The sequence below is a fragment of the Eupeodes corollae genome, chromosome 1, assembly GCF_945859685.1.
Source record: "Eupeodes corollae chromosome 1, idEupCoro1.1, whole genome shotgun sequence".
NCBI classification, from domain to species: domain Eukaryota; kingdom Metazoa; phylum Arthropoda; class Insecta; order Diptera; family Syrphidae; genus Eupeodes; species Eupeodes corollae.
The window spans coordinates 167603684-167619701 of NC_079147.1; the positions used below are offsets into that span (position 1 = coordinate 167603684).

Sequence of the window (16018 nt, forward strand, 5' to 3'; positions counted from 1 at the left end):
TTGGATGATATTGATGTGTCCAATATGTGGTTTCAACAAGACGGTGCCACATGTCATACAGCCCGTGAAACAATTCAATTACTGCATGAGACATTTCCAGGTCGTGTACTCTCTCGTTTCGGTGATCAAAATTGGCCTCCTAGATCGTGTGATTTAAAACCATTAGACTTCTTTTTATGGGGTTATTTGAAATCACAAGTCTATGTCAACAAGCCCACAACCACCCGTGCATTAAAGGAGGAGATTCAACGCTGCATCAACGAAATTCAGCCACATTTATGCAGAATGGTCATGGAAAATTTCAACAAAAGATTGACAGTCTAACGCAGTAACCATCATGCCACGAGTACGTGAAATATTTTGGACTAACCAACATTTTAATTTTAATTTTAATTACTGTGGTAAAAAAGCAGCCACTTTTTTTTGAGAGTAATATCTGCATCTTTCTGTATTGCAACATTTATTTGAAGTCGATATCTCCACTGGTTCTTGAGATATGGATGACGCACAGACATCGCTCTAAAAATCTTGTATTTGGACTCTAGGAAGCTTGAAACGTCGAAAAATGTCAAAATTTTCCATCGGTATATTTGTAATATCTTTCTATGAAAAGTAAAATATAATGTTAAGAACGGATATTTTTAAAATATAAGCAGATAGTTAAAATCAAATTAGGTCTTTTAATTGAACTTCGGCTTGAAGGCCACAAAAAAAAAAAACAAACATATTACTGCAATTTTTATTTGAATTTAACTTGTTAGCTAAACCGCCTATAAATTTGTTTACATATATTTTTTAGTAAATAAATAGATCATTTATCATGATTCAGGAGTTTTTTGATGTAGAAAAACCATATAAAATTACTTTAAATTTTTTTAAATGATGATTGTGAACAAAAAAGAAAAGTTAGAATCAAAGTGGGGATTAACTCCAACTTCAAAACTATGAAAGTATTTGATTCAAGGATTGCTCAAAACTTCATCAAGAGTCAAATAAAAAAAATGAAAAAATGAGAGTTTCTAGAAACTAAGTATGATCCTAAAATTATTTAAATATCAAACTTATCATAATGCTAACGTGTCTTCTCGATTTTTAAAAATTTAGTTTATATAATGTTTAACAATTTTTACTTAATAAAACAACTTACAACGAAACAGTATAATTATAAAACTATAACACCAATTAATCATTTAAAGCAGTGTTTTTCAACGTTTTACATGAAGCGGACCCTTTAGCACGAAGAAATATTTCGCGACCCCTCAATCCATTGCTTTTTTTCCGTACCGTCGAACTTCGATATCTCGAATTTCGTTTAATTAAAATAATGTGGCAACAATCTTAAGACTTTATTTTTTTTCATACATTTCAACTTTAACATCTCGAACTTTTTTGCTTATATATCTTGAATAAAAGTCTTCAAGGTCGGGATGAAAATGTCATCACTGCTAAAGACAAAATCCATGACTTTACAAACAAAATTGAATTTTGGTCATCGTCTCTTAATCAAAACCACGTAGATTCATTTTCCTCGACACAATCTTTTTTTGAAGAAGACGGATGTGAGATAAACATCAAGGAATTAATACCTGGTATGAAAATGGTATTAGAAAAGTTGAAAGAAAAAATGTGTCATTACTTTTCAATGGAAGAGATATCGAAGAATATTAGGCTAAGGTGGATCTTTAATCCGTTTTTAAATGCAAATGTAAATGAGGCAAAATTGGCAATCAAGCTCAAGGAAAGACTGCTGGATCTATCTGCCGATGGAATGCTGCAATTGGAATTTAAGTCTTTTAATTTGGATACTTTTTTTTTGTTTAAAAAGAGAATTAGGATATCCTGGATTAACATTAGAGGCTTTGAAGTGTTTGATTCCATTAGCCACCTCGTACCTGTTCGAGTTGACATTTGCATCAATGGCCGAAATTAAAAGTAAGAAAAAAAAACGCTTAAATTTGGAAAACGATGTAATTCTCAATGTAGCAAAAATGGATCGACGTTGGTAGAAATTGATTTCTGAAAAACAAGCGCAATCCTCGAATTAAGAATAACTTCTTGTTAATTTCATACAAATGTTTTAAATGGAATCTATCTCATAGGTTATTTCTATTTTTTGTTTGTTTGACACAAATGAATATTTCCTTTAATTATCATTTTTCTTAATAATTTGTTCTTAACTTTATTGGTTTGTTTTACTGCAGTATTTTCTCAACCTTTTGGAATTCCTTGTAAGAATTTTCACGACCCCTCTAACAGGCTTCGCGACCCCCTAGGGTGTCACGACCCACACGTTTAAAACACTGATTTAAAGTGATTAACACCAATTGATTCTACTAAAAATATCAATGTTTAAAGTATGTAAAACATATGTACTCTTGTTGTAAAAATCTTTAAAAACACATACTTCATTCCCGATTGCTACTGTTTGCTATTATTATCATTTCTAAATTGTATTTATTTTTTCTTAATCGCTGATTAAATTGTGTGTTTATTTTTAAAAGGTGAATACGCTTGATTTACAACTTATTTTGTTTTGATGAAGATAAGAATCACAACGCAAAAAGATATCACAAAAATGTATATATGACGTTAGTACGGAGATAAGTATTAAATGAATAATTATACCTTCTGGAAAGGATATCAATCTTAATATGTACTTGTACTTCTTCCTCTTATTTTTAAGACAAATAAAAAAGGTTATACATTTAATATTCATATCATAAAATCAAGATAATAATGAATATCCGAGTATCAATAGAAGATTAATACGAATCATTAACAATGAATGCGAAATTCATAGATTATAGAGGTTCAATAATTCTCGGAACTCAAATAATGAAATTATTTATTCGTATCTATAAATAACGGTAAATACTATGAAATATCTTCATTTTATCCTTTTTCATTGTTACAATCGAATAGAGGTTTAAAATTAGACATTTAACTAGAAATCTTAAATCTAAAAGACTTAATAATATTTTTTTTATTATAAAGTACGTCAAAGGCAAAGGTAACAACAATAGCTTATATTGTGTTAATTTTTTGGTTGGATATGAGTCAACTGAATTGAAATTTCTACTCCATATGAAGCACGTTTTTATTTTGAACTCTTAACACGCATTGGAAAGTACTGGGATACATTTGTTTAAATAATTATAGGAAAGCAAAACAGAGACATCACGCTCTTTAGTTAAGTTTTTTGTTTGTATTTAAAGTTGGTGATTGTAGCATTTGAAAACAAAACAAAATAAAAATTCACATAAAATGAATTTTTTGATTAATGTTTATAAAATTAATAATGAGAAAATATTGTATACAAATTAGTTCATGTTAGAGTAATTTACAACCATATTACAGAACAAACAAATGCGCGATACACACTAGAATCTTAAATTAAGGGTATGCACGCACTCAGCACTGCAAGTATTCGAATAGGTGAGATTAAAACCTGCTTTTAAGTTTGCATTAAGAAATGCAAGTGTGTACGTTTGCATTCAGGAAGTGTTATTTATTTTAATTTAAATGATTTATAGTGCATGGGATGGAAAAATAATAATTATTTCATAATTACACAAGTTTTTTTTTATAAGCTATGTTTTTCGATGAGAGAAATTTACATATTATGTAATTGAAAAGCAGAAATTTAAATTTTATAAATGTATGTATAATTTTGTATTTGGAATTTTTTTCAATTAGTGCCAAATTGAGTCTGAAATTATCAGGTTCTTGGTTTTACATTTCACTTTCACTCGAAATGAAAATATAAATTGGAGTTCTGAAATTCATCGATATTAATTTAATTTTTCGAAACTAAAACTAAGTGAATTTTCGTGTTCTATATTTCAATTCAAGAGGAAATCGTTTTAAAATAGTAGTAGTTTCACTTAAAAAAATGAACCTTAATTTTGTATATGTAAAACACTTAATTCCTTAAAAGTTGCAGCTTTATAATTTTGTAGTGAACGGACAATGCATTCTAAATGGTTGCGTTCAATGACGAGTTGAATAGGTTTTCCCGGATAGGTGAATTTTTAGAATACTTATTGAACGAGTTATATACCTAAATTGAGATAACTGTCAAAAATTGATCTTTGATAGCTTCCTTCTGCTAGGAATCGGAGGGTTACAGCAAGTTTTTGAATTGAATCGACGAATCGATGAAGTATTATAAAAGGTTCTTTTTCCCTTAGAACATACATATTATAAAGGGTCGTTGCTTAATCTAAAATTACAAGTTAAGCTCAAAAGAGAAAATTTATTTGATTTGTCTCGCAAAACTCGTCGTCTTATTTTTTCTCTTGAATTCTGCTTCCTTTTTTCACTTGAAATTGCCAATATCTTTACAACAGCAAACATTTTACTTCAGAAACAAAATAAAAATTAATGATCCTTCAGTTCTGACAGTTTTCGAAATCGATCAAACTGAAGAATATGCAATTTCATTGCAAGTGAAATTGAAGAGTGATTTTAATTCACTTTCGATCGCGATTCGGAACACGGGCGTCAATGAATGACATTTATAATTCACTGGAATTTTATAATAAAAAATATATAAATTAGAAATTATTTGTCGGGTTCCTTCAAATTCAAATTTACATATACCAGCAGTTTTTGGACACTATTGGATCTTTTTTTGACATTCCTGGTGTTTTGGAATAGATGTTCTTTTACACGTAAAGTACTAACAAACTGCTATTCGGATGTTTTTTTTGCACGAAAAATTTAATTTCTATAATGTTTCCAGTCAAACCCTCAAGACACTTTTTACCTGTGCCTCTAGCAATATCAGTCTTTTAGCAGTGTCAGTCTTTTCCAACCAATATTTAAAAACTGCCTTCCGTAAAGAAACGTCAAGCTGCAGCTATCTGCAATGCAAAGTGATTTATGTGACATATATCAACTGCTTAAATTTCACTTCAAGTGATTTCGAAGAGAGTTCGATGTTTTGAAATAGAACTCTGAAAACAAGTTTATTCCATTTTAAAACCAAACATTTAGGTGCGTCTTGGTTTCATAACATCATATTTAAAAGTTAGGCTATTGTCAAAAATTTTTCTAAAACGCTTTTGTACCTTTCTGGTGTTTTTTTTTTCCTGTTTGTATCGATGTGAAACAATTTCATTCATTGGCTCCATGTTTCCACATGCTTTCCTATATTTACAGAAATTAATGGAATAAGGTACTTTAATTTTAGAGGTATTAAGTTAATTACCAAGTAAATTTACAAAAACAAATTATAATAATAAAAAAATGCTGCAAAATTTTGATTTTCGATGTGATTGAAATTTTGATTTTCGGATTTTTGATGATTTCAGCTAATTCTTCGCAATTCCAAAATCAACTTTTTTCTTCACGCCTTATACTAAATTTGATAAATATCAAAGCACACTTCACCAATGTTAATTGACCCACTGTTTTTATTAGTTTTTTTTTAGTTTTGATAAATAAATAGATCATTCATCACGGTTCAGGAGTTTTGTAGTATGGAAAAACCATACAATTTGTATCCAAACTACTTATAATTGTTTAAATTATGATTGTGAACAAAAAAGAAAAGTGGGACAAACCAACCATTTGATATTAAAAACAACGCTTTCACATTAGTTGTATGATAGTTTACAATAATCAAAAATGTTTTATTGAAAACAATTTAAAAATAAGTACATTTAATCAAAGATGAAGAATATTAAAGCTGGTATTAAAAATAACGTATTTTTCACTGCAAAATTAAGCTTCATGTTCTAATATTTTCTCGTACATTATTAATTTCACCGTTTTCGACATAAACCAACTTTTAATTCTTTTTATTTAAAAAAAAAAATATGAATAACCTTGAGTTACTTTTTCTTAAGATTTACTGAAATTTGTTCACATGTCACACAAGAATTTAGATTTATTATTATAAGATTTAAATATTATATACTGCGGTGATAAACTGTAGATAGACATGTATCTACGCAATGTAGATGTCTTACAAAGTGTTGACATTTTATTTGTACTTTTTTTTGGTTAATAACAAAGTTGCTAAACATTTTTATAAATAATGTAAAATTTGATTTATAAGTTTGTATAATACAATTTTAAAGAATTAAGTTATTAAGATAAAAATTATGACACCATAGACCAGCTGCAGAAAGAACATATTTATAATGATGTGTATACTACATTTTTTGAGTGAAGCAGATATAAAATAAGGTGGCACAAAAGTTGTCAATTGCTAAATTTATCTTTAGTGTGGCCATAGAATTAAAAACGACAATTTTGTAACAATATTATATTGCATAAGTTTTGTTTTAGAAAATTTGTTAAGACTGATTAGTGGTTCTTTTAATAACTTATGACACGTTTAAATATTTTAAAAAAAGCACAAGTATGACAAAGTTATATTATGTTACTGCGGCCAATCTTGATAATCTTGATCTTAGGCGTCATTTATAGCTATGATTGAAATCGATTCGGAAAAATGTTTGAATCGAAATGTTTTCCTTTGGTTCTAAATGAAAATCATGTACTGATCGATCGGAAATTAACCAAAGAATTTTTTGGAGGAAAAAGAAGTGTAATTACGCATTTATTTTTCTCTAAAAATATTTTTTTTCTAATTCATTTTCCTGAACAGCTGATACTTTTATGTTCAAAAGTGAAACGAATCGTTCCACGTGTTCTAATTTCACACAATTCCAATGACAGATTTCTGTCAATAAAAGTTTTTCGGTGGATTTCAATCAGGAATTTGTTTTCCAATGACAGAAACTTTGAATGATAGCTATTAACGACCAGTCAAGAAAATTCAAATCTTTGTTTTCAATGATGAAAATCAATGATAGATATAACTGGCGCCTTAGATCTCGTTTGTGTTTTTCGAATTCAGTCTTCTTTCGACGTCTGCCCAGAAATTCCCGACTTTGTCCGGACTATGGGTGGGTCATTACAAAAAATTTGCTTTTGTATTTGAAAACTACTGCTTAACAATCCGTGATGTATGCTTTAAAGCGTTATCGTTCTGTAAAACAAATGTCACATTGACTACCGCAGTTATCGTATTGACTACCGCCGCCGTTGCCATATTGATTACCGCAGTTCTCGTATTGACTATCACATTAGTCATATTTACTGCCGCAGTTGTCGTATTGACTACCGCAGTTGTCGTATTGACTACCATAGTTGTCATATTGACTACCGCCGTTGCAATAATGATTACCGTAGTTCTCGTATTGACTACCACATTAGTCATATCGACTAACGCAGTTGTCATATTGACTACCGCCGTTGTCATATTGACTACCGCAGTTGTCGTATTGACTACCACAGTGTCCATATTGACAACAGCAGTTGTCGTACTGACTACCGCAGTTGTCGTACTGACTACCGCAGTTGTCGTATTGACTACCGCCGCCGTTGCAATATTGATCACCGCAGTTCTCGTATTGACTACCACATTATTCATATTGATCACCGCAGTTGTCGTATTGACTACGACAGTGTCCATATTGACTACCGAACTTGTCGTATTGACTACCGCCGTTGCCATATTGATTACCGCAGTTGTCGTATTGACTACCGCCGCCGTTGCCTTATTGATTACAGTCAATATGACAACCGTAGTTTCAATTACTTTTAAGCAAAGTTTTTATATTGGCTACAAAATTTTTAAAAAAACTTCGGATCCCAAAATTGACAACCGAAAATTGTTACATTATGTATCGCGGTTATCAGCTGAAAATTGACCACCAAATTATCATATTGACTACCAAAATAGTCAATAAGAGGCTTTTTTCGTTATTTGTGGACAACTCAACGGACGGCAGGAATATTGTCGATATTTGACAAACAGCCAAACATTTTAGTTAAGGCTTTTAAGGCTGGAGTCTCCAAATTTCGGTAGATTTTTTTAATTTTCCTACGTTGTCGTTCGTGTACTTTATCAAATTTTTGCACTGAACTGCATGCTAGGGCAAGAACAACTACCGAAAACTAGAGTTAACGCTTTGAAAGTTGCGATCACTGACTCTGATTTTGGTTAGCAGATTTATATAAATTGTAGACGTTCCTTGTTCGTATAATTTTCCATGATGAAAAATTTGACACTGACATTTTTGTAATCAGTAAAAGACCGCGGTCACAAATTAAATTCAAACTTGTCAAGTCCGTATATGCGCAAATTGATAAGGAAGCTCCATGACATTTTCCAAGTTTATTTTATAAACTTGTTGAGTCCATTCGACCATTTATTTTTACTAAAGGTCCAAATCAATGCCACGCGAACGCATTGCAAACACTTAAAGTATATTAAGGATCCAATTCTTTTTTTTTTTTTTTGATCACGTCAAACATGAACTTTACCATCTGAATCGAAAAGTATATATTGGATTCATTACTCCAAAGTATTTTGTGAAGCTTAGCAAACGACAAAAATGTTTTTTCATAGACTTGAATTTACGATTCTGTTGTCGTTTCTAATTTTGTGTCTACCAAAAATATCCACCATACAAGAATTTTCTAAAATAACGGTATTTTACAAACTGTTTGCGTTCAGGGAAACTCCTTTTCGGATCATATTTACATGTCAGTTGTCATAGAATGACATTACAAGCTAAACACACTGGTGCTTACAAGAAATATTATATTTAATAAAGTGCGTTTAGACTTGTTATTTCTAATTATATGACCACCACTGTGAATGAAAATTATTTGGGATAGTATTTAAGCACATTTTTTGTCAAATTGACTTTGTAATAATAAACTTACAAACTACTTAGCCCTGACCTAACCTTATAGAATTTAAATTACAGAGAAAATCTAAAAAAGATTATACTAATTTTCTTATGTTGTCATACTAAAGCTTTGAGTCATATTTGCTTAACTCACGTGGCTTGGTGTCAAAGCAAATCATCTATAAAAGAAAACAATAGAACTAATTTACATATGAATCAATTCTACAAAAACATGTGTCACATGTGCTGTGCCTATACTGCAAAATAATTGTTTTTAGAAACAGAAAATTAAAAAATATATTTACAATCTCAATTAATTACATATTGTATGCAATTAAAAATGATTAAAAACATTTCAAACAAAAACAAGAAGATATGTACGAGTATATGATGAAACTAAAGTGCAGGTAGTTTTTTTAAAAATACGTCAGTTTAAAAGAATAAACTTTACATTTGGGAACGATTTTCTTAAAATAGTAATGACTCTTAAAAGCAATTTTAACTATATTTGTGAAAAAGTCTAAATAGGGGTATTAATTTAAAAAATAATATAATATTGTGTTTTCTGACCTTAACAATGATCGTTCACATTATTACCCTGACATCGTTCCGAAGAGAGAAACTTAAAACTTTAGTATAAATTTGAACACATTCAAAGTTCACAATCAGTGAACATTGACAATGACAGTGATGATGGTAGGTAAAGGTGCTGAACACAGGTAATCAAGTGTCATCGTCAAGGCTATCAGACTTTTTTTTAACAAATTTATAGAGGCTAAAGACAATGGTCAAATTGAATGCAACTTATAAGTTTGCTGCGCAACTTGGCAATCAGTATAAACATCAACTATATATCTCTGACAATTGAATACATAATCTTAGTTTGAAGAAAATACAATATTGTTTACCTGTCGATCAACAACCGGATTTATTAATTCACACATTTTTCCCGTAATAAATAAATATGTATTTCTATTAGTCTGTTTAACACAATCACAAATATTATTTTGAAGCCAGTCAATCAAAATCCAACTGTCAATATTTGTTTCAAATATATTTGACAGAAAAAATAAGTTGTATTTAAATTAAGTTGCACAAAACACAATTGGAATGCGTGAAGATTGATGAAAGTCACAAACAATTCAAATTGGAAAAAATGTGGGAAGAAAGAAAAATATTATTACAATGAAAAGAAACCTTTCAAATTAAATTTATTAGGTTTATTTGTTTAAACCGTCTGAATTGAACTAGGGTTTGAATAAGACTGGCACAATCTTTACAATTGCTTCTACTTTAGTTTTATTTTTGTGCTGTTACCTTTTCTTATGTTTATGTACTATTTTTCTCTTCTTTATGCCATGTAGCTTCTCTCAATATCTTTATTATTTGATTTGGAGAATTTGTTTATATGGCTTCACTCAGTATAATAATTGCTAAGGTAAACAATTAAAACTAAAGCACATTGCAGAAATTCGTAATTTAAAACATGCGGTAGACAGTGTTGGATTAAGGCAATTATTTTTATTAGTTTTTGCGGTTCTTACTTTTTAAAAAACCTTTTTATGAAATCAAATCCAAACTCTGAGATGTTAGCTTTGTAAATAAAGTCGGTCAATGATCAACTCTTACTTCAAATGCTTGATTAATATCAAACAATTTGGTTTCAATGACCTGTCAAAAACAAACACCCAATGATTGAACTCAATGATAGCTATTTTTTGCCCCTAAATCTGTTTACGTAATTTGAATTAGAAAGAATTTTTAGACAGACATTTTTTTTTATAATAAACACACATTCAAGGGGATATTATTACTCTTATTATGCAGATGCACAGTGTGAGCACTAGGAAGAGGAGAGAGGGTTTAAAAGAATATTGCAATGACTAGGAAAGACTGAGTGTGGTAAGGCATTCCACATTCGCGTAGTACGGCTAAAGAACGAATCTCTGTATTTGACAGTACGACCGAAGTTGGGCTCGAGAGTATACTGATGAGCATTCCTAGAAGCGCGAGTATTACGGTTGAACTGTTTAAGGGGAGGAATGCAATTGGCTATTTCACTAGAGCATAAGCCGTTAAAATAACGGTAAAAAAGGGTCAGACAAGAGACCTTACGACGATGGTAATATCACCAATCAATCTAAATGCTCTACCTTCAATACTGTCCAAGAGGCTTAAGTAAGTTGCAGGAGCACCAGATATGGGAGTTATACTTTTAATAATTCTTGTAAATAACAGCCAGATCAGAGAGTGAGAAGAACTTCTTGCATCGCCTTAGAAAATCCAAACATCTTGCGGCATTTTTGGCGACATCGCGTATGTGATCGTTCCGCAAGAGGTGGTTGGTGGTACACATACGGAGAATATCGAGATGTTCAGTCTCCTCGATGCAAGTGCCATCCATGGATAATGGCAATGGGGGTATATCTCGCTTTAACGATACAAGACAGCATTGGGTTTTCGAAGCATTAAATTCCACGCGGTTTTTTAATCCCCATTGAACAATGCTGTTTAGATCGGAATTTAATGAACTTATCATATTTTGTCGTTGCAGTTCCACATCCGAAGAAGATGGATGTGAGTCTGAAAACGAATATGAAAAGCTAAGAGTACTATCGTCAGCGAAACAATGTATTGGATTAGATGTTGCAGACAGAAGATCATTAATAAAAATGGGAAAGAGTGTTGGAGATAATACAGAGCCCTGGGGCACACCAGCACTTATTTTATAGTTTTCAGACTTAAATCAATTCAATGCTACTTGCATTGAACGATCCGAAAGGTAATTACTAATGCAATGAAGGAGTAATTCATGAAAACCGAAAGCACGCATTTTCGATAGGAGAGCCTGATGCCAAACCCTATCAAATGCTTTTTAAATATCAAGTGCAATAATCTTACTTTCTCCAAAACGATGTAAAGATTTGCTCGAATGTTCGGTAAGATGAACCATGAGTTTACCAGTGGACCTGTTGCTACGAAAGCCGTATTGCCGGTCATTAAGAAGTTTTCGATCTTCAACATATTCTTGAGCTGATAATTAATCAGCGTTTCCATGACCTTGGAAAGAAGGATGTAAGTGCAATCGGTCGGTAGTTAGAGGGTGAGGAAGATTCGCCTTTTTTTGCAATAGGCTGGATAAATGCCGTTTTCCTTCCGCTCGGAACGAGACCTGAGGAGTAGGACAGATGAAAAAGCTTACGCAGTGGTTTTGCCAGCGTTGAAGAACACCTCTTCAGAACAACAGCGAGGATACCATCCGGACCAGCGGTTTTTTGTGTGTTTAGATCTCTTAGGACTCTTGCCACAGTCCGAGTGCGAAAAAAGATTGGTCCCAAAGAATCACTAACTTGCTCAAATACAGGCGGAGTCATACACTTACTGGCGGCGTGGAATTGGCGGTGAGCTGCCTAGCAAAGAGATTAGCTTTCTCTAAAGAGCTAACAAAAGGAGTAACATTAACAACGAACGTAGGAACCGAAGAAGAGAAAGAATTCCTCATGTTTTTTACAAATGACCAAACATTTTACTGCCTTTGGGACATTGCAGTATTTTTGCCGTACATTTTGGTCATGTAAAAATTTGGTCCGTCGAATATGGGCGTTGCAGGCCTTCCTGGCTTGTTTGAACTTTTTCCGGCTTTATAGCAACGGAAACTAACCTCTTTGGCCCTAATAACATCTTTACAGCTCGCATCAAACCAAGCGTTTTCCTTGGGTCTGATACTTTTAACCCTGTTTGGTATAAAAGTTCTCATTCCCAGGAGAATTAAACTTGTGATCATATCAGCGCTGGCGTCAACGTCACTATCGAGGAAGCAAAGTGACTAGTTAAAGATCCTGAAGTAATTATTGAGGCCGTCCCAGTTGGCTTTCTCGTATTGCCAAACGGTTCTCTTAGGAGCTCTTTCTTTAACTGAACAGTTTTGACACGAGAAATTTGCTGATATAACACAATGGTCAGATGTGCCTAGAGGAGATAGAACACTAACAGTGTACTTATCAGGGTCAGAGGTAAGAAACAAGTCAAGAGTGTTTTCTGCTCGACCTTCAACGTCCGATATTCGGGTGGGCTCGTTGACAAGCTGAGTTAGGTGGTTCAACTCAGCGAAGATTTCTGCACTGAATGTTGAAATGGATAAAATATAATTTTTGTTAAACTATCTAGACATAGGGTTAACAAATTGGATAAGAAAACTCGACGATCCAAAAATACGTTTTTTGCTGTAAAATTCAATTCGAAATTATGTGGGAATACATTTTATTTTATACCAATCGAACAAGTTTAGAAGCATTTTTAAGACTATCTTAGGAGCAGCCGAAAGGTAAATAGTTTAATATGTTTGCAAACGTATTGTTTTTATAATAACTACAACTACCCTAATTACGCAGTGACACAGTGTGAGCATTAGAAAAAAGGCGAGGGTTTGAATGTAGATGTCGATGAACATTGGTTTTGAATTCTCGAATACTGCAATGACTGAGAAAAGCAGAGTGTATTAAGGGATTCCACATTCGCGCAGTATGGCGAAAGAACGAATCTCTGTACTTGACAGGGTATACTGATAAGCATTTCTAGACTGCAGCTGGCTATGTATCTAGAGCGAGTGCCATCCATGTTTTTTATTAGTCAAAGACGTTTCATAACATAAAACAAGCAAAACGTGACTTTTCACATTCTTTTAAAAGTTATTGAATTTTGCTCGAATTTTGTTCGCATTTATTTTTTTAAAATGTTTATATTTGTTTTGTTTAACGATTATTATAACTGATACACTTGAGTTCATTTAAATTGTCATGATCAATTCAAAACCGGTCAATGGCAGAATAAATAAAAAATAATTACGATAACAAAATAAAGGGATTTATGGTAAAGCAATTTGGCAAGAGTGTTGAGAAGACAATTAATAAATTCCAGTTTCTTAAAATTTGTTTTTAAAAATATTTTTTTTTTTTTTGATGGTGACCCCAAAATTTTAATAGGACCAAATATAACGCCATTATAAGAAAAAATCAGTAAATTGATTTAATTTTGTAGGTGTGTTTGATCGCTTTATTGGTCATATTTAGGACTGTTTAACTCTGTTTTATTTACTTTGTTGCGAAGTCCTCTTTTTTTAATCGATTGGTTAGATGCACATTACTTGAAATGATTAAAATAATAACACTGTTTTGCGCTGAATATAGACAAATCTGATCAATGATTAACTTAAGGCTGTATTGGAAAAAAAACTTATATTTTTAATAATACTATACACTATGAGTCTAAAACCTTAATCAATTAATTTAATCACAGTATAAGTAATTTATATAATTTAATTAACACTAATTTAACTTTTGAATTAATGTGTCGGTTTATTGTGCGAAGCTATAACCGTAACTACATTATGCCAATTAATTCAATGACAAACTAATTAAGTGTGAACAATCCTTTGGATCATCTCTAACTTAATACATACTTTTAATAAATGGGAATATGAGCAGGATTAATGCTTATCACAAATTAGAATTATTCAACCGTTCTAATAAGTTATATCAAATGACAAATAACACCAGTTTCGTAGGGAATGAAGAAATGTATACAATAGTAAACGTACAAAGTGTATCGCGGAACTCACTGATTTGTTTCAACTGATTTACCTCAGATGCAATTCCATTAAGCTGTGGCATGATGGTGTGCGACCGATTTGAATATAAATTTTCAAATTATTTTTTCACTCGAATATGATTACAAAATTTTCTTACTCAACGAGTCAACCACAATATACACTTTTTTTTTTTGTATGTGCCACTTTTAGTAGAATTTAATTTTATTTTTAGTTGCTGCAACAGATGTAAATAATATAACTAGCTAAAATGTCGCAAGGCATTAGTGGAACACCAGCGCCAACGCCAGCAGCGGCGAAACAGAATTCGTTAAATGGCCGACCAACCGACGACCGGTGCAAAATAATCTCTTTTTGAATTTCGATTCGTTCGTTTATAACATTTGGACCGAGAGAAAAGTCATGTAAGCCTTTCGACGAGAAAGTTGTGGCACAGTATAGTAAAACAAATGTCAAGTCTTTTTAATAAGGTAGAAATTGTGAAGGGGTATAATTGCTATGAGATGTACAAGCAACAGTTGAACTTCTCTTAAAGTCTAACCAGGACACACTTTTTTGGTAACACAAGAAATCTTTCAAAAAACAAAAGGCTTCAAGAATGAGCAGTAAAGGAATATAAATAAACACTATTGACCTGTTTAGAAAATGTGTAGGATTGATAATCCAGTTCAAAACCATGAACAGGATCTTTGACTTCAACACAATGATGTGGTTTAAGTGGTTTAGTATATGGGTAGGTATATGTGTCAATATATTTAAACTTGTTTTTGATAAAAACAAAACAATTTAAAAAAAGGCTACGAATAAATTGTTGTTACTTTTCTTTTTTATTTTTGGTCGTGGCGCCTAGTACGCAATTCACATGCAATTTATTTGCTTCCAAGAATTTTACACAAACAACTTTTCGAAATTTATGTGACATCTGACATTACCACTTTTACTCAGCGAAACAGGGCACCTTCTAGTTTTGAATTTAAATAATTGAGTTTTTGTGAATAATTTTATCTATTAAATATAAAAGTTTTAAAATTTTTCGAATCTCTGATCGCTCAACTGCCATATTTTGACATTACTCAATAGAACTATAAATATTGAAATTGTGAGTGATTCCTATCAAAAAATTTAGTTTCAATGACCGGTCAAAAAAATCCAACAATTGAATTCATTGATGCAAACCAATGAAAGCTTTAACTGGTACCTAAATCTGTCTGATTTCATTAATATTTAGAAATTCCGTTAGAAATCGAAAAAGTTCAGAAGCCTTTGGAAGACTATCGTACGAGCACCCGAAAGGTAAATGAATTTATATGTTTTCAAATATAAAAGTTTTATAATATTTCGAATCTCTGATTTTTAACGGCCATATTTTTTACAATACTTAGCTTAGAACTTCAACTAAATGATTTCGTTAACGCTTTTTCATACCTTGAAGCTCTTCATTTTAATGTTAGTTTTCAGTGCTTTTGTAAATATTAAGAGTGTAAGTGACAAGTGTAAATCTTAATGGTAAACTTTTTGTTAGTAAATAAATTTTAACATTGTATAAGGCACTTCTTTTAAATACCTAATTAACAGTTTTTAAGCGTTTTATTCGACAAAAAAAGAAAATAAATGCAGACGAAGTAGGTGCAAAGTCAACAAAAATAGTCTCCTGTACTGTTTATATAAAAGTTATATAAGGTTACACTTATCTTCACAT

The 16018-nt window shown here is 31.6% G+C and overlaps 1 protein-coding gene across 23 annotated transcripts in view; it reads right to left on the minus strand.

Annotated features, from left to right (window-relative positions):
* The window catches only part of LOC129954025 (TLD domain-containing protein 2), a 331572-nt gene that overhangs the window by 14314 nt on the left and 301240 nt on the right, over positions 1 to 16018 (minus strand). Inside the window, exon 1 of one of the 23 annotated variants that reach the window (XM_056067641.1) lies at positions 14354 to 14557. The exons of 20 other annotated variants lie outside the window; for them this stretch is intronic. In XM_056067641.1, the coding sequence (XP_055923616.1) occupies positions 14354 to 14383 (30 nt within the window). In that variant the 5' untranslated portion in view covers positions 14384 to 14557. Of the gene's footprint in view, positions 1 to 9622; positions 9906 to 14266; positions 14558 to 16018 lie in introns of those variants that run through there. 2 more of the 23 variants (XM_056067638.1, XM_056067640.1) reach the window with 2 other exon arrangements.